Source organism: Prorops nasuta, unplaced genomic scaffold, assembly GCF_024137725.1.
Source record: "Prorops nasuta isolate Cenicafe-Biocafe unplaced genomic scaffold, Cenicafe_Pnas_1.2 PNAS00032, whole genome shotgun sequence".
Lineage (NCBI taxonomy): Eukaryota > Metazoa > Arthropoda > Insecta > Hymenoptera > Bethylidae > Prorops > Prorops nasuta.
Genome location: NW_027116829.1, coordinates 2,447,919 through 2,468,705, shown reverse-complemented (window position 1 = coordinate 2,468,705; position 20,787 = coordinate 2,447,919). Strand labels below are relative to the sequence as shown.

Sequence of the window (20,787 nt, the reverse complement as noted above, 5' to 3'; positions counted from 1 at the left end):
GATTACAGAAAAGAATTTTAGCAGTATTGATTTATTCATTCGATTTATCAATTAAAACATATACAACAATTCGATAAACCACAAAAGAAACTTTGAAGCTTCGCATCGTATGAGCTTATTATTATACCCTTAACGATGATATTGAAAACAGTTGAAACTGTTTATTTGCATAACGCGGGAGAAGATATTCTGGACCCTTTCGCACCTCATATTTCTCGGGGGGTAGTTTTCCCCGTTGATCTTGTGCATCGCTGTCGGTTGTTTCATTCACATCGATACAAAATCCCAGCTATCAGCCATAAACAATGCGCGTGACTCCATCCCCTGCGTGCTCCCTTAAATTTCAGACGGCTGCGTTCGACATATGTATATCTATATATAGATATAGTACATAACTATATTCACCCCGCAAACTAACAAATGCCCAGCATACCATACGAATTCCAATTCGCCAAAGGGTCCTGCGAATTGTTTTCGGGGCGAAATAAGACTGCAGTGTGTGTGACGTACAACTATATACTACAAGGAAAAACGATAAAATCTATACATATATATTTGTACATAAATAAATTTATACTACGTTAAGACAGGATATCAATTTCAGGAAACAAGAAAAGTCCTATTGGAGTTGTACAAAGTGTATTAAAAAACTAATTAGCGTAACAGAAATTAGATTTATCATTTAACACGATCTGCTATTCTAAATAATCATCATGTCTTTTTTTCACAGAAAGAGAAGTTCGTGAAGCTGTTGGATCAGTTGCACAATTCTCTTAGGATAGATCTATCGTTGTATAGAAACAACTTCCCAGCATCGAGTCAAGAGAAGCTGATGGATCTGAAGAGCACGGTTGATTTGCTGACGAGTATCACGTTCTTCCGTATGAAGGTGCAGGAACTCTCCAGTCCTCCAAGAGCAAGCACAGTCGTCAAGGACTGCGTCATAGCGTGTTTGCGATCGACTTACCAATTTCTCTTTGAGAACTGCAATGATCTGTACAACAGGGAATTCCAAGTGGATCCTAGTGAAGCCAAAAAAGACTCGGAACAGTTGGGACCCAGGCTGGACTCCTTGGACTTCTGGCACAAGCTCATAGCTCTGATAGTTTCTGTGATAGAAGAGGATAGGAATAGTTATGCACCTGTGATGAATCAATTCCCACACGAACTTAGTATAGATCAACTATCGGCAGCCACTATGTGGTCCCTCTTCGCAGTCGATATGAAATACGCCCTCGAGGAGCACGAGCAACACAGACTCTGCAAGTCGTCCATTTACATGAATCTGCACTTCAAGGTCAAATGGCTGCATACCAATTACGTTAAGGACGTACCGCCTTATAACGACACCGTGCCAGAATATCCTGCCTGGTTTGAGCCCTTTGTGATGCAATGGCTTAACGAGAACGATGATGTCTCCTTGGAGTATCTTCATGGGGCCTTCAGCAGGGATAAGAAAGATGGGGTGAGCATTATCGCGAAATTCCAGTTTTATCGTTAATACGATCTTTCCTTTGGATCATCTTCAATCTTGTTTCTGATTTATTATTCAAGGTTTTTTTTTTTTTATTAAAATATTAATTATATTTATTTTAGTTCCAACGAAGCAGCGAACACGCCCTCTTCAGTGTCTCCGTAGTGGATGTATTCACGCAACTCACGCAGTGTTTCGAAGTCGTTTCGAAATTAGAATGTCCAGATCCTGAAATCTGGAAGAGGTACATGAAGAGATTCGCGAAAACTATAGTGAAGGTTCTCGTGGCTTATGCTGATATCGTGAAGAAAGAATTCCCTAGTCATATGAAGGAGGAACGTATTGTAAGTTAAACAACTGTGCAGATATAAAGATTAGATTATTTTATAAGATAGTGATAATTAACGAGGATTATTGGAAAGAATACTCTTGGTCATGAATAATTGTGATTAAATGTTTATTTTAGGCATGCATTTTAATGAATAACATACAACAACTTCGGGTCCAGCTAGAGAAGATGTTCGAGTCGATGGGCGGAAAATCCTTAGAGGAGGATGCTGCGAATATTTTGAAAGAATTACAGCAGCAATTGAACAGCGCGCTAGACGACTTGGCGATGCTTTTTGCGAAGAGTCTCGAGCCCAGAATCACCGAATCGGTTCGTGAATTGGGCGACCTTCTTCTGGCCATCAAAGGTGGCGGACAGGTGAACATGGCGCAGCAAGGAAATGCAGTGGCGGTAGAAGCTGATAAAGTATTGAGGCCTCTCATGGACCTTCTTGATGGGAGCTTATCATTATACGCCGAATCCTGCGAAAAAACCGTCTTGAAGAGGCTTCTTAAGGAGCTATGGAAAATCGTTATGAGAATACTGGAGAAGACGGTTGTTCTACCACCAATGACCGATAAAAGCGTAAGTTTACTGGATAAAAAATTTTTTAAATCCTTTCCATTTTCCATCTTCAATTTTATCACCTTACGTTTGTTCAACTAATTAATACTCCTTGCCATCAGATGATGTTCAAGAACTTGACGGACAATGCCAAGAATCTCGCAGCAAACGCAAAAATTGAGGATATGTCGAAGCTCTTCAAGAACCACATGGCCGGAAAGCCGGATGTTAAGAATGCATTGAGCGGTGTTATGGTACGTAGAGAAAATTGTTTTCCCTCAAAACTTGCTTCTTTTTGAAAGAAAGAGATTATCCAAATTACCCGAACTGATTGGACCTCACTCCCCAGGATATTTCCAAGGAAGTGGAAAAGAATTTGTCACCGAAGCAATGTGCTGTGTTGGACGTAGCACTGGACACCATCAAGCAGTATTTCCACGCTGGCGGAAACGGGCTGAAGAAGAACTTCCTGGAAAAGTCCCCGGAACTGCAGAGTCTCCGGTACGCCTTGAGCCTCTACACGCAGACAACAGATACACTCATCAAGACCTTCGTGACATCACAAGTGAACCAAGGTACGATTTGTGCTTTTTCACAAGTCCTGGCCGATAGAATGATCGGTCTGTCGTTGCTACGATGAGTTAAGATCCAATACCCCTGTAAGATTTCTGAAACACGATTCATGAAATTAGCACGAATTTGTCCAGTTTAGTCTTCTATGTTTAATATTGGGATGCGAATGAGGAAGTGTGAGATGTGGTTAGATATCAAGCGTAGTAAGAGTTTTGAATAGACGCAAGTCATTGGGGGTAGAAGAGAAAAATATGACAGAAGATAATAGAAATTATGGGGACAGTGCCGCTGAACGAATCGTCCACGTTGCGTCAGCGTCAGCGTTCGATGAGCAGCGAGAGAGGTGACGAAGGGGATGGAGGAGAGGGCATGGAAAGCCTCGAGGAGCCCCTTCGCCAGAGCAAACCTTCCCTACGTCGAGAAAGTCGACAAGGTATCTGGGCACCAGCTTAGGCCGGAAGTAGCAAGTCCTTCCGATCACTTTTAAAGCTAGACTATATAACAAATTATGCTACAAGAATTCTCCATTAAAATCTCTTGAAATTTCCAGGATAAGAACATTTTTACCCTCTGTGAATCGATTTTTTATTATAGATCTATTGACGATACTTAACAAAATTCAACTATACTGACAATTATTATTTTGAATTATATACAGTAAAATATTGATACAATGATTTGAAAGTTGCAAGGATTCGTAGAGGGTTGATTCTTTGAGCGAGGACTGTATAAGAGAGACGTGTCAGATGTATTAGTTTATGGAAATTTCGAGCAGTATAATGGTCTGCCGCTTTATTACATCGAAATCTTATCATATACTTTCACTTTACATTTTCTAAAATATGTATATATATATATATATATATATATATATATATATATAAATATATATATGAATTGCGTTATAGTTGCTATCGCTCTGCCGTTCCATTATTCATCACCTATATCAAGGCTTCAATTCTATTTCACGTTATTAACACAATGTTCAGAGCTTCTTGATAATATTCATCAACCTTCGAGCTTTGATAGTCATGCCACAGACACGATAAAACTGACTAACACTGGCCGAGGGGAGCCAAAAGTAGCATCAAGGTCACGCTTGCAGTCCCATGTGTGGCAATCATGGAGAACTTTTAAAAGCCTTAAAAGTCACGTGCAGCAGGATTCTCTGCAATATCAATCACGATTGATTTTATGCGCACTATTTCTAATAAAAAAAAAGTCAAACAAGTTGCCTTGCGTTAGAGCATGTAGACTGCTCCAAAATTAGAGATCTTAGCAATAAAACATTCTCAGCATCTTATTAGTATCAAGCATAAAGACTTTGCATCTTATAGAAATAGTTTAGGCTCTGTCTCGTAGTCGCAAATGGTTTCTCACATGAATGAGCTTCAACACAATCTTCAGTGAGCCTTTTTTCAGTTCCAGATACGACAGGTTCGAGCGAAGGTTCGGTTGGTGAAGTTAGCATTCAAGTGGATTTGTTCACGCATCCTGGAACCGGAGAACAGAAAGTCACTGTGAAAGGTAAACTGTGTGGTTGAACAGGATCTGTACTATAAAATCATACAAATCAAACATAAAAACTGAGGAAAAAAATTATTTCCAGTCGTCGCTGCGAACGACTTGAAAAGTCTAACGACCTCAGGAATGTTCAGGCCGTATGTCGAGGTCAATTTAATCGGTCCAAATTTGGTTGGTAAGAAACGAAAACACGGTACCAAATCAAAGAGCAACAGTTTGTCGCCACAATTCAACGAGACCTTCGACTTGTAAGTATAAATCAATACCCAAACAAACTTTTCTCATAAAACGATCAAAGTGATTGCAACAAATTTTGCTACTATAATAATAATTACATGACAAAATCAGAGAGTTATAGAACTTCAACTTAATGCCAATAGAACCAAGATTTTACACGCACGAATTGGTATGAATTGGATAAAAGAAAAATCAGAATAAAAAATGTTCGCAGCATGATCGGTAACGAGCAGCAGCAGCTGGAGTTCTACGAGCTGCACATTTGCGTAAAGGATTACTGTTTCGCCCGTGAGGATCGTCTAGTTGGCGTAGCAGTGATGCAGTTAAAGGACATCGCGGACGAGGGTGGTTGCGCATGCTGGTTGTCCCTGGGCAAACGCATTCAGATGGACGAGACAGGTTGGACGATATTGCGAATTTTATCACAACGCAACAACGACGACATCGCCAAGGAATTCGTGAAGCTGAAGAGCGACATTCGACAAGAGACACCCCTGGCGAATCCCACTTGAGGAGACTCCTGAGTCCCTGAGCACTAGCGACTCGCGTCCTTCGAGCTTGGAAAGAGCACGAAGGAGCCCAAGATCCTTCCGGTGGGCACAGATTTTCCAGGAAACTAAACCGGATATGTCTCAAGGACGAATGGAAAACGGGAGGTTCGCGGAAGCCAGCCGCGAAAGCCGGCGATCGGGCAGGACCCGTTCAAGGACTGGCATCACGTACACAAATTCCTTTTTTATCAGTCTCACCCTGCAGCTTTGGCCAGCCGTACTCGTCCTCCGTGATGACGAATCTTCCAGAAACTCGCACAATCTGGCGCGCGAGGTCCTCAGGATCCTCGAGCACGCTGTTCACCAGTGTCAGCCGCGATAAAATAGATGGAAACAGTGCTGCCACAGTACGCAATAAGATAATATTTGTATAGTACGGCGGAGGCTTCGCGGTAATTATTCACAAGTGCGTATAGACCACCCCGCAGACTGAGCAGAAGAGCAGGGGGGTGGTTGATAACACTATAATAAGTTTTCACGATGGAAAAAAATGGGTGAGAAGAAAAGTTATTCGCGAAACAATTTAGGCCCATTCGCTCGGATACACGAAACATTGTTAGCGAACAAGATTTTTCTAAATAAAAGTTTAACGTAGCGTTGCGTACGACCAAAAAGGCGCGCCGTGTGATGTCACTCGTGGCGCGCCGCTAGTAATAAATAAAATTAGGCACTGTAATATGTAAAGTAATCATTGTAAAAATGACACACCGACATCGTCGTCAAAGTCTGCGTTAAGCGTATCACACGAAGGTCGAAGGCTTCGAACTCTATGCGTATGCATCATCCCAAACGTTCCAGTTGACCTTTGGAGGACCGGGTTGGAGACAATGTAACAAATCGATGTTTCCAAAGATCGCGTAACATACACGACGGATGCGTAAGTTTTACAACAATTAAGAGAATTAAATTTTTCTGTATTAACAAATTCGGCCCTCCAAAGGTTGTGACATAATCGTGAATCGAGTGAACTCTCCACGAAATTAGTTTACGTCGAAGTCACGTCATTTTTTCCTTCCAATAACTGTTTTATCTCAAAATAAGTACGGATTAATCAACTGCAATTTGTGCAAAGAAACTTATATCGTCTCGTGTAAATCTTTTCATAAAATCAATCCAGTTCTTCGATAAAAGTCCTTTGCAGAAATTCGCTTCGGGAGGAAAGCTTAGCAAAACGTTGGACGCACGAGAGCTCTAAAAATTTGTACGAAATAATTGGGGGATAAGTTTGCTTCAAATGGGTCGTATTTCGATATTGGTCATGCCGCGCGACTCTTCAAAGTCTGAAGAGAACCGAACAAAGTCCAATTGACCGACGAATTTCGTTCCCAAGAATCGTACGTTTGGCAGTACGAATTTTATTTTCTTCGTTTTGTGTAATTATACGTATTTTTTGTGTATGTGATACCTACGAATTAATGTAACTCTTAGCGTGGATAAAAGTATCTGGTAGTTTGGGAATTCCATCGAAAATAAAGGGAAATTTTCTCTCGGGTGGTACAATTTGAGTAACGCGAAGAAATGATGAAAAGTTCGGCTCCGTAAAATTATTTTCATTTATTAAATGGTTAGTTTCTTTGTTCACTAGCTCTAAATCATTGCGAGAAATTTAGCTAATTGCTCGATTTTTAATAAACCCCAGTTTTCTTCTTTTTTTCGTTTCAATTAATATCTCATAAACTTAATAAAATATCTCCTGTATTCTGTGATAAATACCCTTCAAAACACGCAAGACACGCGTAACACACACAAAACTACTATATTGAAAACTTATTTAATTATGAATTTGATTAATCGTTTGTTCATCGCGGGTGTCGTAGACTTGGAATTAACCGTAGATCCTAAATTGTAAAATGATCGATTGGAAAATTAATTTTGAGCCGAAGGAACGAAGCTTTTCACGCAAATTAGTAAATATATCATTTCTTTTTGTGCAATTTTAATTTATCCGAAATAATTTAATTTCACTGCGACTATTAGCATTATTACTATATCGAGTCGTAGAAATACTATCGAAAATTTTATCTTCTCGTGGCACCGGAAACTGTAGCATCCATTCACCGGCACTTTGGTGCAGAACCAAAATTGTAGTTAATTTTTCATCATACACACACACACAAAATGTGCGCAACTAGAATATCTATTAAATTGAGCCAAGAGAGAGGCAAAAACTACCCCTAGAAAAAGTAAATAAAGAAAACAATATACACAACTATTGACAATACTACGCTTGGAACTCGTATGACGCGTCTGTAATGTACCTAATAAATATTTAGAGACCGGATGTTAGTGTTTCGTGAGTAAAGAGTAAGTAAACTTGTTATCTTATAAAATGGGTGCATTTACGAAAAAACGAAGAGAGAGAGAGAGAGAGAGAGAGAGAGAGAGAGAGAGAGGGAGAGGGAAATTGATAAACACAAAAAATAAAAAGTTACGGATTGATTGTTATTAATTAATGGTGCGTTTATTAGTAAAATTTAATGGGTCATTTTATTGTCCCTCCGATAAAAAGCACTGTAATTGTTAAAAAAAAAAAAAAAAAACAGTTTCAATCGCTACAGAGCAGGAAAGTCACTTATAGCAGCCTCCCGATTGTATACAGCTTGCTTGATGCAGGCTTTACCCAATAAACACGCACATTCGCCACGAATATCCCTTACCTAGAGTCCTGTTAAAAAGCAAAAAATACTTTTCATTCGTACTCTTAGCTTACCAAATTTTTGAAGCATCTCATCTAACAATTAGGTAGTACGAAAATTGTCATTTTTCCATGCCACTTCTTGTGCTGTATAAAAATGCAGCTTCTTCTGTTGTGATGTCGCAAAAGTGGAGAAGCAGAAGAGAAGAAAAAAATAAAGACTTGAGAAAGCGCGTGAAATGCATTGATTTCAAGTTCCTGATGGTTAATCTCTATCATAAATATAAACGCGCAAGGGAATTTTGTTACGTTATTTGTATAAAGAGTGAGACTGGTTGCTTTTAGCGCACGCCCAATTGGAGCCAGTGGTACCAAAATATTTTGCTTCCTTGTTCAATAAAATGGATCTTGATGGAAAGACTATATTTGAAGTGTGCGCTAAGTACAGCCATTGGAGAGACTAGAGAAAGAGAGAGAGAGAAAGAAATGTATCAAGCTCGTAGGATTAGAGGAGAGACATAATAGAGGTTTAAAGAGACTAAGAATCCAACCAAAGACATTAGCGAAGCGCAAATGAATTCTATCTAAAGTTGATTAAATATTTAGGAGAATAAATTAACAAAGACATTGTAAGAATGTGGGAAGTTTATCTGTGTAATAATATCACCGTTGAAACATTATGTCATGTTCCATATCATTAAGTCGTGTGTATCAGAAAACAGGATTTAAACGTTGTTAATTTTAAGTCTAGTTGATAAAGATTGCCGTTTTTAGCAGGATTGAATAGGCAAAAGTCTCAAGGACGGCCAAAAGCGCCTTAACCTTCAAAAAGATTTAAGATTTAAATGATGTCGAAGAAAACAAACTGTACATTGTTACACGAATAAAAACGGATGTAATAAATTGTGTATCCAGACGACGATGATTTCTATAATTAGTACAATAGTTTTGAAAGAACATTATTTCGATCAAGTAAAATAAATCCTCGAGACTTTTGACCTTGTACTTAAAAAATATTCGCTATATAATATCATTGAGTTTATTTAGTCATTATCAACGGGTGCATAATAATTTTAATCAATTTATCTTTAAAATCATAATCGTTATCATCATCAATACAATGTTATATTCATCGAGTTAAACGTACATACATTTCTGCTGTTTAATTTTCGCATCGACGAGGCGCGCACGTGTAAGATATTATTGCATTTCAATCGTATAATCACAAAATATATTGCACATACGACTGCACATATTATATACAAAATACAAAGTGTACATAGATATATGGTCATAATTACATTCGCAGCTCGTTACTGTTTCAGCTTTAGTTTCATTCATACTTCTATTAAAGCCTTTCTCGTAATGGCGCAATCACATAGCGCGAAATGACGTTTTAAAGCGAATATAGCAGTGAAATAGAAAATTTTCTTAACTCCCATTTCAACCTTAACAATCCGATGTTAATGCACGTAACCATATCGTATTTGCCCCCGTATATTGTCCAATATACTATGACGTGTTTTTTCTGATTGTAATTTATTTTTCCAATTTTTAAAGATTTGTAGAATATCTTGTTGCTGCCATCCATACTAACAAAAAGAAACAGTAATACTTGACTTGCATGAATTAAAAAAAAAATAACTTATCTTTCTAAAAATACAATATTTCGGTTACAGTAATGCAAACCTATAGCTCAGACAAATCTTTCAAGCCCAGCTAATTTTGGAATATAAATTTTCTATGATTAACTTTCCTGCTTTGAAACAGCATTAAAATTTTCATGCTCAGTGTTCTATAAGGCTTTCTTTGATAAACATGGTTAACATTTATCAATTAAGTTTAAAAGAGACATAATTTAAAATACTATTATGACATATCATTTATTAACTTTCAAATTAAGCAGAACAGCTTCAATTCTAGTATGGAAAACTAAAATTTACTTTATTATAGCGCTGGGCAGTTCAGGTTTTTCATAAAACTATGCTAGCATTAATCAAAGGGAGAACAAAATTGAATACATCAGTAAGTAAAATATAAATGACATATTTCAGAACACCTAAAAATTAAGGTATTGGTCTGATGTATTCAACTTCAAGTATGTTTTATCCTGTTGTCCAATCGCACAGTTCATTTAAATAAACATACCATATCCAAAGGGTGCTCTTAAATAGACAATGGAACAAAAACATAAACAGTATAAATCATTACTACATGGTAAAGAATAACGATGGTTTTATTACTTGTAAGGGCTGCCTCAGAGAAGGGTGATCCAGGGAATCTAATAAATCATCACAAACTTATCTGCCAGAAAGCTTTTTTATTTCTATTATCTCAAACTTCCCTAAACTCAATCTATTACATATTCACATAGAGTACTATTTAGCTTACAAAGATATTCCTTACATTTATTTATGATTCCAATAAAATAATATTGTAACAAACAACATTGGCAATTGCAATATTACTATTCGTAAAGAACTGATTTAACCATTTCCTTTATATTTCCCCTGTAACAAACATAATTTTATTAAACACCTTTGAAAAGGAAAAATGAACTAGTTTAAAGATTGTCGTAACAATTTTTCAATTAGCTCAGTCGTCATAAAGATATCATAATCCTATGAAATTAATAAAAAGAACAATTTACATGGAGATCTGAGTCGGTCTGGTTCTTCATATTTTCCAATAATTTGAAATTGGTGTTCCAAAAGAGAGTCGAGGTCTTTCATGGGGAAAACAATCAATATTGTAAATAGTACTGCACTATTGAAAAGACCTTTATACGGGATAGAACTAGCACGACGTTTTACTGCTACTCCACGAATAAATTTTACTACGTTCATCCTTCCTAATATATTAAACTCGAAATTTACACTAAGTCAATTTAAAGGCTAAATAAAACCTAAGCGATCTAAGCCCATCTAAGCCATAAACTGCCATAAACTAAGTACAAAGGACAGATAGAGATGGATAGAGACAGCGTGAACTTCGCACTTCGCAGAGAATGTAATACTGACGTCCCTCGATAGGAGCCGCGTTCAGATCCCTCTCAGCTCACCATCCGGCTATATGGCGTCCCTTGATGCATTTAGGAACCGCGTTTCAGGACCCCTCACCAATAGTAACTCGAAACGGAATGCGCGAAATAGCTTAGAGTTTAGATTAAATAAACTTTAAATTTTATTGTTCGAAAATTATTTAATCTAAAATGTATGCTAACCCGAGCTTTCCGTCTTCGAGTTACTAATGGTGAGGGACTTTACAACGTGGTTCCTAAATGCATCTTTCTGAACGCGACCGTTCTGACCAGCCAATCAACATTGAGGTAGCTTTCTGAACGCGGCCGCTTTCACTAGCCAATTAGCATCGGGGTAGAGCTGTTCGACGTGACGTCATTTGTGTAAAGCCGGTGCTATGTACCTGGGGCGACCTGGGCCGTGTTCCAGAATTCACTGCCAGTACTGCGGATATCGTTATATCTTTGTCAAGAATGAAGCATTGAAAGAAGACAGAAGGATATTCCGCAGTACTGCCAGTGAATTTTGAAACACGATCCTGCTTATATACAAATAGCGTCACGTCGGACAGTTGCACCTCGATGTTAATTGGCTGGTCAAAATGGCCGCGTTCAAGAAACCGTGGCGCTAAGGCAGAATTATCTTAGCGGTATGTTTTCTGAACATCACCTTTGCCTAATCAGAAGCAGCCAATCAGCGACAAGCAGACGGCAGAGTCAAAGCCAAATTCTGATGCCGTTTTGTATAGGCTTCAGCACGATATAATTTGAATTATAAGTCGAATGATTCAATGTATACCGGCTAAAATGAATAAAGTAAATAAAGTAGGAGAAATGTTTCATTTTAATAAGTGGAAAACATTACTAATAAATAGAATAATTTTTGCCACATTATCAGGCATTGTAATCCAATTTCTGTTAATAGTTTTTTTAATATTAATGGTGAACTTTACAACAGATTATAATTTATGCCTATTTAATACTTGGAAAATGATTATTTCACCTAAGTTTTGGTGCTACTTTATAATTGTTACTTCTATTATAGCACTACAAGGTATAATCAGTAACAAATATTATTTTCAATATCCAACATATCCTACAAATAGATTTTCTTTATTTCACAACATATGTACGATGTCAAATTTATTATTGGCATTACTTAATATCATGGCCAGTTTCAACTTGATGTGGATACTTCTATTAATCAATGATGAAAAAATGAACTTTAAAGTTACCAACTGCAAGTCATTTTATGGGAAATGCTTAATTGAAAAATATTATTTTCATTTATTGGAAAGTATCTGGAGTGGTCTTTATCTCTTTATACAAACAAATTTTTTGCACACACATTATTTAAAGTTTCCATTTATGCCACAATCAAAGTTTTCGCAATTTATGAAAGGAGTCCAATCAATGCTACCGACATTGATGTTAATATCATTTTGGTCTGTTTCATATTTTATAATTATTTATTATTTCTTTGGAGCATATGGTAATGTTATCTTATCTATGATTGGAATTCAAGTAGAATCTATACCACTAGATAATTTTTCTAAGCTATTAAGTTTTCCATTGATAACATATTCTTGGAGTTTTCAACTGATATTTTCACTGATTATTAATAGCACATCTTTGCTATACAAAATTTACTTAACTCAATGGACTTCATTTAAACTTCACCAGTTAAGATATTCAGACAAAGATAAAACTGATCTTATGCTTGAAGAAGCACTTTCATCAGAAAAAATTCCAATTATACATCACTTAGCATACTTAGATCTTTTTATATTAGCTCAAACCAACAAAATAGGTAGAAGTAAAATATATATGTTAAGCCAACCTGGAGGACATCCTTATACCTGGAATTTCATAGTTCAAAAGTTTTTTAATTATTTTAGAATATTTTCAATGGATTTGAATTCAATTGTATCAAATAAGAATGATGTAATTTCACATATAAATAATAATAAGAATAACTATAATGTAGAATACAGATATAATATGCGGAATATGTTAATAGCTGAAGCATTAGAAAATGTGAAAACAGGAGATAAATCAAAAGAATGCACAATTATAGAATCATTTTCAAAATTTGTGAAAATTAAATGGCAAAAATTTGTAAATTATTTGCTTTCAAAATCACTTATAATCTATGTTTTTGGAGAGCATGAAAAATATAAACTAAAGCATATATTATTTGACTCTCAATCACTAATTTGGGCAATGGAGGCAGTATCATCTATAGCAGCATTATCACTGACAGAAGATTGTTATGGAATTGTGCAAAAGGACATACCAGCTTTAATTGAAACTTTTTTAAGCCTAAAACAGAATTTGGATAAGCTTTTAAAATTTAATACCTTATTAAAAAAACATCATAGTGAAGATAAAGTGGTTAATGAAATACTTTCTATGTTGCAAAGTACATGTAAGCGCAGCATGTATAAATTGACAACAAGCTTTGATATCTATATAAATGACTTAACATTGAACTCTTCAGTAAAAGAGCAATTACAAAGCTATGTAAACTATAAAGAATAGGTAACTTAAGTATAATTCAAATAAATAAATGAAAATTAATTGAAATCATTATATAACATTTATAAGAGTGGTATTTTATTTTGTAATAATTTTTAAGTAATTTTTGTAAATTATAATCTTAATTTTTGTTAGCTAAATTCAGTAAAAATTAATCAATAAATTGTCTTATGTAAAATTATTAAGCTCTGTAAATTTTTATTTTAAAGATTGTACAATACTTAAGCTATAAAACATGTCTCCTCTTAATAATAAGAATGTTTTCAAATGAATTTTTTGAATTTTCATTATAATAGACCTTAAGTCCTTTGAATTTATGATATCACTAGCATGCCATTTTAAAAATATTGTCAAATAAGAATGAGCTAGTTCAAAATCGTATTTATGTTTTATTAAATGCAATATCAACTCTAAAAATTGCAACATTAGGCTAATAGATGAAAGGGACTTAATTTCAAAATTTATTAAGCTGGGTCCCATTAATTTCAATCTCTTTATCACCTCAGAAAATTGATTTGTACTTATTGTAGCTTCTAATAATTTACTAAATATCGTAATTTTAAGGGAATTAGAATCATTTGACAAAATTTTATTATTATTATTACTCTTATTATTTTCAATATCAAATTTTAATGCGCGTGACGCAGCTGATAAGAAAAATGGCCTTTTTTCTGGCACATTTAGGACATTAACTTTTTTTTTAATTATATCAATGTCAATTATATTACGCCATTTTGAAGATGCTAAGTTAGACATTGTTAATAGATCTTTATCCAGTTTCTCTCTTACTTCATATTCAATGTTATTTAATTCATTGATATTCTCATTTGTACCATCAGTGAACCTAAATGTAGTTTCTGGGAAGTCAGTTTTTGTTGGTGAATAGTTGACATCTATAGCTTTCAATGAGACGTGTGAATAAACCGTCCTATTGGACCATAAGTATAGTCCTAAATGATCTACATGAGCAGTTATGAGAAATTCACCAGATGGTGAAAAATCCAATGAAGTACAAGCATCTGAAACCTGTATCAAAAACAGCAAATATTATTTAATCAGAAACTTACACTGTGCTAAAATATTGAATACATAGTGCTACAAAATTAATGGATGAAAAATGGTACAGAGTAACGTACATAATTCTTACAATTGTATCTTCAAAATTTTCCTTTCTGTTTAAATTTTAACTCAACATAAATTAAATAACAAAAAAAAAACATTAGTTTATAACCAAAAATTTGCTAAAAAGTTTCAAGTAGAATAATATATTTTGAATTGCATATTTTTGTAATTTATCTCAATTATTTTCAAAAGTACTTTAGTAAAATATTATTCTATTGAATACATCTAGAATTATGCAAGGCTTTTAAAAAGTTCTGTGTGACTTATTACTAGGAGTATCAAGAAATATTTTTTACAACACAAAATGATTTTTCTCCTTGGCATTTAACTAAATCAACTATTGTTTCTTTTAATTCATACATATTTGAAACTTATTTTAAAAAACTGAATTGAACAAAAAACATTACTTGTAATACATCTATTAAATGACCAGATGGAATATCCCATGTTCTAATTGTACAATCCATTGATGCTGTAATTAACCATCTTGAATCAGTGTTAAAACAAGCATCTGTTAATCGACCATTATGACCTTGAAATAGACGGACAATTTTCTTTGTATCTTGATCAATAATTATTACATCAAAATTTTCCAAAGCTGCAGCTATAAGAAAACTTTCATTGTGATATCGTAGCCACTTTATAGATTCCTTGAGATTAATTGTACTTTGTGGACTTGTTCTTCCTAAAAGGAAACCATATAAATTGATATTCCGGTGATATAAATAATTATAATTATTATATAAAAAATGTTTGGTGGATCGCATTAAACTATACAAAATATTCATCTATTATTTTTATAATTATTTGATGTATAACCATTCATGATTACACGCCAACAGTTTAAGATTTAAACTTAATTTTTATGAAAAATGTAACATCAGACTAATTTCTTAAAACAGACCATTGTTTTTTTAGTTAATTTTATATTCAATAATTAACTATAATAATTAAAAATTGTATTTCACAATATTAGTCAACTTAATATTTATAAACATGTATTCATTTATATAAAAAATTTATACTTCAAATATAACTTTGAATTCTTTTAATTTGGAAATGATAACTTTAAAGATTATTTGAAGTTGCAAATCTATATAAGTTTTAATCTTTTCACTGTTGGTTGGTTCTGTGGCACTTGCAGATAATTTTACGTGGACTTGCATTCGCCTTCAATCAGTAAATTTGTTAATGAAATTTAAACATACATTTCAATTGTTAATAAATTTTTTATAATCACCATTTATTAATTTAAAATTCCAAAATTTGATTAAGCCATCTTGTCCAGCAGAAATAATTGTTTGATTAACACAGTCTGTTGTTAATCCACTTACTATCCCTCTGTGAGCTCCATTCTCATTACCATAGCTTGCTCTATGGATTCCAGATTGCATATTAAATCTATCTATATGGCCTGTGTTGTAGCCAATTATAATGAAACTTCCACATTTGGTTATGCATAAAGCAGTTGCTACTGCATTTTTATTATGCTTAAGGTGTTGTGGTAATAATTTAAGTTTACCCATTTTCATCTGATCATATGACCAAGTTGTTACCATGCTTAATCCTAAATGTAGAGCAGCTATATTACTCCACTCTTTTTCTCTGGTGGTTTCTGCTGCTATATACATAATTGGAGGCATTAAGGAATCATAAGCAGCTTTTTCTTTTTTTCTTGTCGATTTCCCTTTAAAATATGCTCTTCCCATGTTTTGATTTAAAGCTGCAGATATTGTGGAAAATACTTTCAATGATGAATCCACACTTGCAGATAAAATACTACTACTATTGTTTCCATAAAATCGAATAATTGTTGGCGGCCCCATATGACCTTCTCTTCTACGCAAAAGTCTAATTTTTTCACTACTCCTATCAATAATCCATGATTTCAATGAATTATCAGGTGATGATGATATAAGAAGAGATTCATTTTCTATGAAGCTTAAACCTTTAACTGCTCCATTATGTGCTACATGTAATTGACTTTCTACTTTTCTTTCTTCAAGATTCCAAAGAACTATATGACCATCCATATTTCCAGTTGCCATAATTGGAGATCCATCAGTAGAAAATGAAATGGAAGTAACACCACCCCAATCTTGTGTCAAATCAAATATGGTTTTATCATATTTAAGATTATGAAGAATTATTCTACCAGTGCTAAAACCAATGGCAACTATGTCAATGGCTGGAGCTTGTTTTAAAACAGTTATTGGCTTGTTCCATTGATTAAAAGTATATATTAATTTCATGTTATTGATATTCCATAGCTGTAATTGACCTTGTTGACTTCCAAATAGAACTTTATTAATATATGTATTAGGATGAATTAATGCAGTGATTTGGAATAAATTTTTACTAAAGTTTAATTCAAAAATCAAAGAAGTATCTTTAATATTCCATACCTTTAAAGTATTTTCTTCATCAATAGATAATAAATTTGGTCCAAAAGGTAACATACTATGAACAGACTTTTCATGACTTTTATAAACATGTTTTAATTCTGTACCACGTCTCCAAGCAAATATAACATTATTAGATGCAGTATAAACATGAAAGTTATCTGCTGCCAGACATGTAATATCTCCTGGATGAGGACCAGATACACTTAAAAGTGTCAAATGCGAGCTTCCATAGGTATGAAATACTTTACCAACGCATGTAACAATAAAAGTCTCTTTTCTTCTTTTAATATACCTTGTGACAAGAGGTATTTGACCACTAACATAACCTAAAGCTCGATTTTGTACAAATATTTTACTCTGCTCCAATGATGCCAAGTCCGCCATTTTGAATTGTACTACACAAGAGAACTTGAGATGGACATGAATCAATTTTGCGAGAAGCATTTTTGCTACAAGATAGTATAGGGAAGCAGAAACTATACCTGTACATGATTCAGACCATACTGTACATACACTGACCGGCATGTATGACGTCCCTGGATGCATTTAGGAACTGCGTCATAGGGTACCTCACCATCAGCAACTCAAGACGGAAAAGAGCATTTCAGCATAGTACATTTTTTATTAAAAAAGATTTTAAATTTTATTACTCAAAGATTTTCAATCCATAATGTATGTTAAATCGCGTTTTTTCACTTGAGTTATTAATGATGAGTGGCCCTATAACGCGACTCCTAAATACATCAAGGGACGCCATACATGCGGGTCATTGACAGCTCACTGAGCACTTGCATCTGATTGGCGAAACCCAAACTTACGTCCTGTATATACATATGTATATGTAATATTGTTTATTATAATGTAGTAAGTACTAGTATGTAGCTGATTGTAGCTGGTGGTAGGTAACACAGAAAAGTTTAAGTTACAGGTTACAGATAGCAGGATAGCTCAGCTAGTAGCGTATACTCATAACAATGGTGGTGCCGGTTTTTGTTTTAGGTTAAACTTATACAATTTTCTCTAATTTAATCTAACTAGAACTCTGAAAATGGACAATAGGATTACAATATGTGATCCCGACGAAGAAGAGACAGATAATGAAATATTTAGGGATATCGAACCTGTCACATGGATCAACGATGATCCAGATTACGATCTAGACGAAATCAACATGTTCTTCCATAGGGTGGATTCAGACCAAATTATATATGAAGAGAAAAAGAAAAAATGTAAATTCATTGGAAAATATGTTATGGGTGATGTACTTGGAGAAGGTAGCTATGGTAAGGTGAAAGAAGTGCTAGATTCAGAGACTCTTTGTCGAAGAGCAGTCAAAATCTTAAAAAAGAAAAAACTTCGCAGAATCACCAATGGGGAAGTTAATGTACAACGGTACACAGCTCCTATTATTTTTGTCAATTCAATTAATATTCATATTTTTTTTATATAATATAGCACAACTCTCACAACTGAATATAACACCATATCATATAGCATTTCTTCACAGGGAAATCAAGCTTTTAAGGATACTAAAACATAGGAATGTTATTAATCTCGTAGATGTTTTATACAATGACGAAAAAGAAAAAATGTATTTAGTAATGGAATTTTGTGTTTGCGGACTGCAGGTAATTTAATTAGTTTTCTCAAGATTATCTTTTATCAGCATTTCGTGTGCATGAAATATGTTAAATATGAATTATTATTTACTAGAATTTTTCTAGGGTATGCTGGAAAGCACACCACTCAAGAAATTTCCGCTTTGGCAGGCTCATGATTACTTTTGTCAATTATTGGATGGTTTAGAATATCTTTATAGCAAAGGAATTGTACATAAAGACATAAAACCAGGAAATTTATTGTTAACACTTGATGGTACTCTGAAAATCAGTGATTTTGGAGTGGCAGAGGTATGTAACCCTTTAATATTAACATCAATAATTGAATATTCTTATAAAATTTTAAATCTTAAATCTTTCTTTGCTAGGCATTGGATATGTTTTCTAAAGATGATACATGCACAATGATACAAGGCTCACCTGCATTTCAACCCCCAGAGATCGCAAATGGCTGTGAGAGCTTTTCTGGCTTTAAAGTAGATATTTGGAGTAGTGGAGTTACATTGTTAGTATAAACAAAGCAATACACTACAATTCCTAATTATATGATTAAAAGATATATTTCTGTCCAAAGGTATAACATAACAACAGGACAATACCCCTTTAAAGGAGATAATATTTATAAGTTGTATGAAAATATTGGTAGAGGCGAATATACCATACCTGAGGAAGTAGAAGAAACATTAAAATCTTTATTAGAGGGAATGCTTCAAAAAGATGCACAGGACAGATTTTCATTGCAACAAGTACGAAAACATCCTTGGACCATTTGTTGTTATCCTAAAACAATGGATGAGGTACCTATGCCTCCTTTGAAAGCTGGTGGATGGCACAGCATGACTGTACTACCGTACCTGACTGACTATCATTATGGAGTTGATGACGGCCCGACATATTATACGGAACATCAACTTAATGGTAATCAACTTAGTTTCTGCAGCAAAAGTAACAATTTATCCAATCTTTTTTGTGACTTATTAAATTATATAAGCTATACCCAATGACAGGAAGACATAGGCTGTAATTACTTTTAGTTTACAGATTAAAGTTAAGTAAATAAAGATTTTGATTTTCAGATGCTAATCGGAATTCAGAATGTTCTTTTTCAAACTGCCTACTAGTATTCTTATCAAAGACATGCACCATTTTATAACAATGGCACGCTTATATTTGCCCTTGGCATCCTGGCTGAGAAAATGGGTACACTCCACAGTTTACAATTTTATGTCCTATGTTGTTATTCTCTCATTTTTTCGTGCTAAGCATATGTACCAGCCTAACCCCCCCCCCCCCCCCCCCTATTTTCTGGAACAGTTATTTTTTTTCAATCAAATGTTGAGTGTTTTAAAACAACTCATATCCTATTCAGATCTAATTTCTCGTTAATGCTTTTTCATACATTTTACAAACAAATTATGCATCATCAAAAAAACTGTGTACCTTTTAATATTATATATCTTCTACATTTTTTCTGTTTCTCATGGATTGACTTTTTTGTCAGAAGAAAGGCGCCTTCAGGGAATGGAACATACCAGTGAAGAACATAAGATGTCTTGCAATAGTAATCAAAATAGATCAAGTTCAAAAAGTAGCAAAAGGATTTGGAGAAAACCGATTACTTGTATTAACGTCAAGAAATTTCCATCGTGCAAGCCCTCGTGATATGACTTAGTGTTAAAATCTTTTTTATTATAAATTTTATTATTTGAATGAAAGCTTTTGAACGATCTTTCCTATCAATTTTAATTGGGAGAAAATTTAAGAAAGAAATAGCTTACAAAGCATCGAGTACTACAAATAACTATATTAGCTACTGTTTAATTTTGCATAAAAGCTTTTGAACTTTTTCAAAAGTAATAGATATAACGTTTGTGATATTAATCTTAAATAATCTAGAGTATACTATAGTATATAACTACAGCGCTCCATTGATTGTGATATCTGAATGATATCTAATGCCTGAAGAATGTTGCACTATATTTTATGTGCCATAATGAAATTAACAGTTATAAGGTATAACTTTTGTTAACAATCTTGCGATGATCATTAATTTTACATTCAATGTTTTATGAAAATGAGTTATTTAATTTTAAAAAAGCGGAACGAACTAATATGTATTACAATATTTGGTTTGTGGTGTAATGTATGTAGATATAACTTTACTTTTTCGTTATATTTGCATTAATTTTGAAAAATTA

At 34.1% G+C, this 20,787-nt stretch overlaps 4 protein-coding genes across 4 annotated transcripts in view; 3 read left to right on the top strand and 1 right to left on the bottom strand.

The window, feature by feature from the left end:
• Nucleotides 1-5,234, top strand: part of unc-13 — an 84,244-nt gene extending 79,010 nt beyond the window's left edge. Inside the window, exons 13-21 of the mRNA XM_066743039.1 lie at nt 731-1,465; nt 1,597-1,818; nt 1,941-2,387; nt 2,489-2,620; nt 2,716-2,941; nt 3,223-3,372; nt 4,362-4,466; nt 4,549-4,711; nt 4,915-5,234. Of these exons, the coding sequence (XP_066599136.1) occupies nt 731-1,465; nt 1,597-1,818; nt 1,941-2,387; nt 2,489-2,620; nt 2,716-2,941; nt 3,223-3,372; nt 4,362-4,466; nt 4,549-4,711; nt 4,915-5,212 (2,478 nt within the window). The 3' untranslated portion in view covers nt 5,213-5,234. The remainder of the gene's footprint in view (nt 1-730; nt 1,466-1,596; nt 1,819-1,940; nt 2,388-2,488; nt 2,621-2,715; nt 2,942-3,222; nt 3,373-4,361; nt 4,467-4,548; nt 4,712-4,914) is intronic.
• A 6,412-nt stretch (nt 5,235-11,646) lies between these two features.
• Ndc1 (Nuclear division cycle 1) lies at nt 11,647-13,624 on the top strand. The gene has a single exon (XM_066743074.1). It carries the CDS (start codon nt 11,689-11,691, stop codon nt 13,444-13,446), a length of 1,758 nt encoding a protein of 585 aa, XP_066599171.1. The 5' UTR covers nt 11,647-11,688; the 3' UTR covers nt 13,447-13,624.
• LOC136783158 (WD repeat-containing protein 36-like) lies at nt 13,510-17,510 on the bottom strand. The gene is made up of 4 exons (XM_066743062.1): nt 17,453-17,510; nt 15,806-17,365; nt 14,973-15,250; nt 13,510-14,469 (listed from the first exon to the last, which is right to left on the bottom strand). Exons 1-4 carry the CDS (start codon nt 17,493-17,495, stop codon nt 13,642-13,644), a joined length of 2,709 nt encoding a protein of 902 aa, XP_066599159.1. The 5' UTR covers nt 17,496-17,510; the 3' UTR covers nt 13,510-13,641.
• Nucleotides 17,511-17,908: 398 nt separating this feature from the next.
• On the top strand, nt 17,909-19,789 carry Lkb1 (Lkb1 kinase). The gene is made up of 6 exons (XM_066743079.1): nt 17,909-18,362; nt 18,478-18,598; nt 18,695-18,880; nt 18,958-19,094; nt 19,164-19,507; nt 19,666-19,789. Exons 1-6 carry the CDS (start codon nt 18,019-18,021, stop codon nt 19,740-19,742), a joined length of 1,209 nt encoding a protein of 402 aa, XP_066599176.1. The 5' UTR covers nt 17,909-18,018; the 3' UTR covers nt 19,743-19,789.
• The last annotated feature ends 998 nt before the right edge of the window (nt 19,790-20,787 follow it).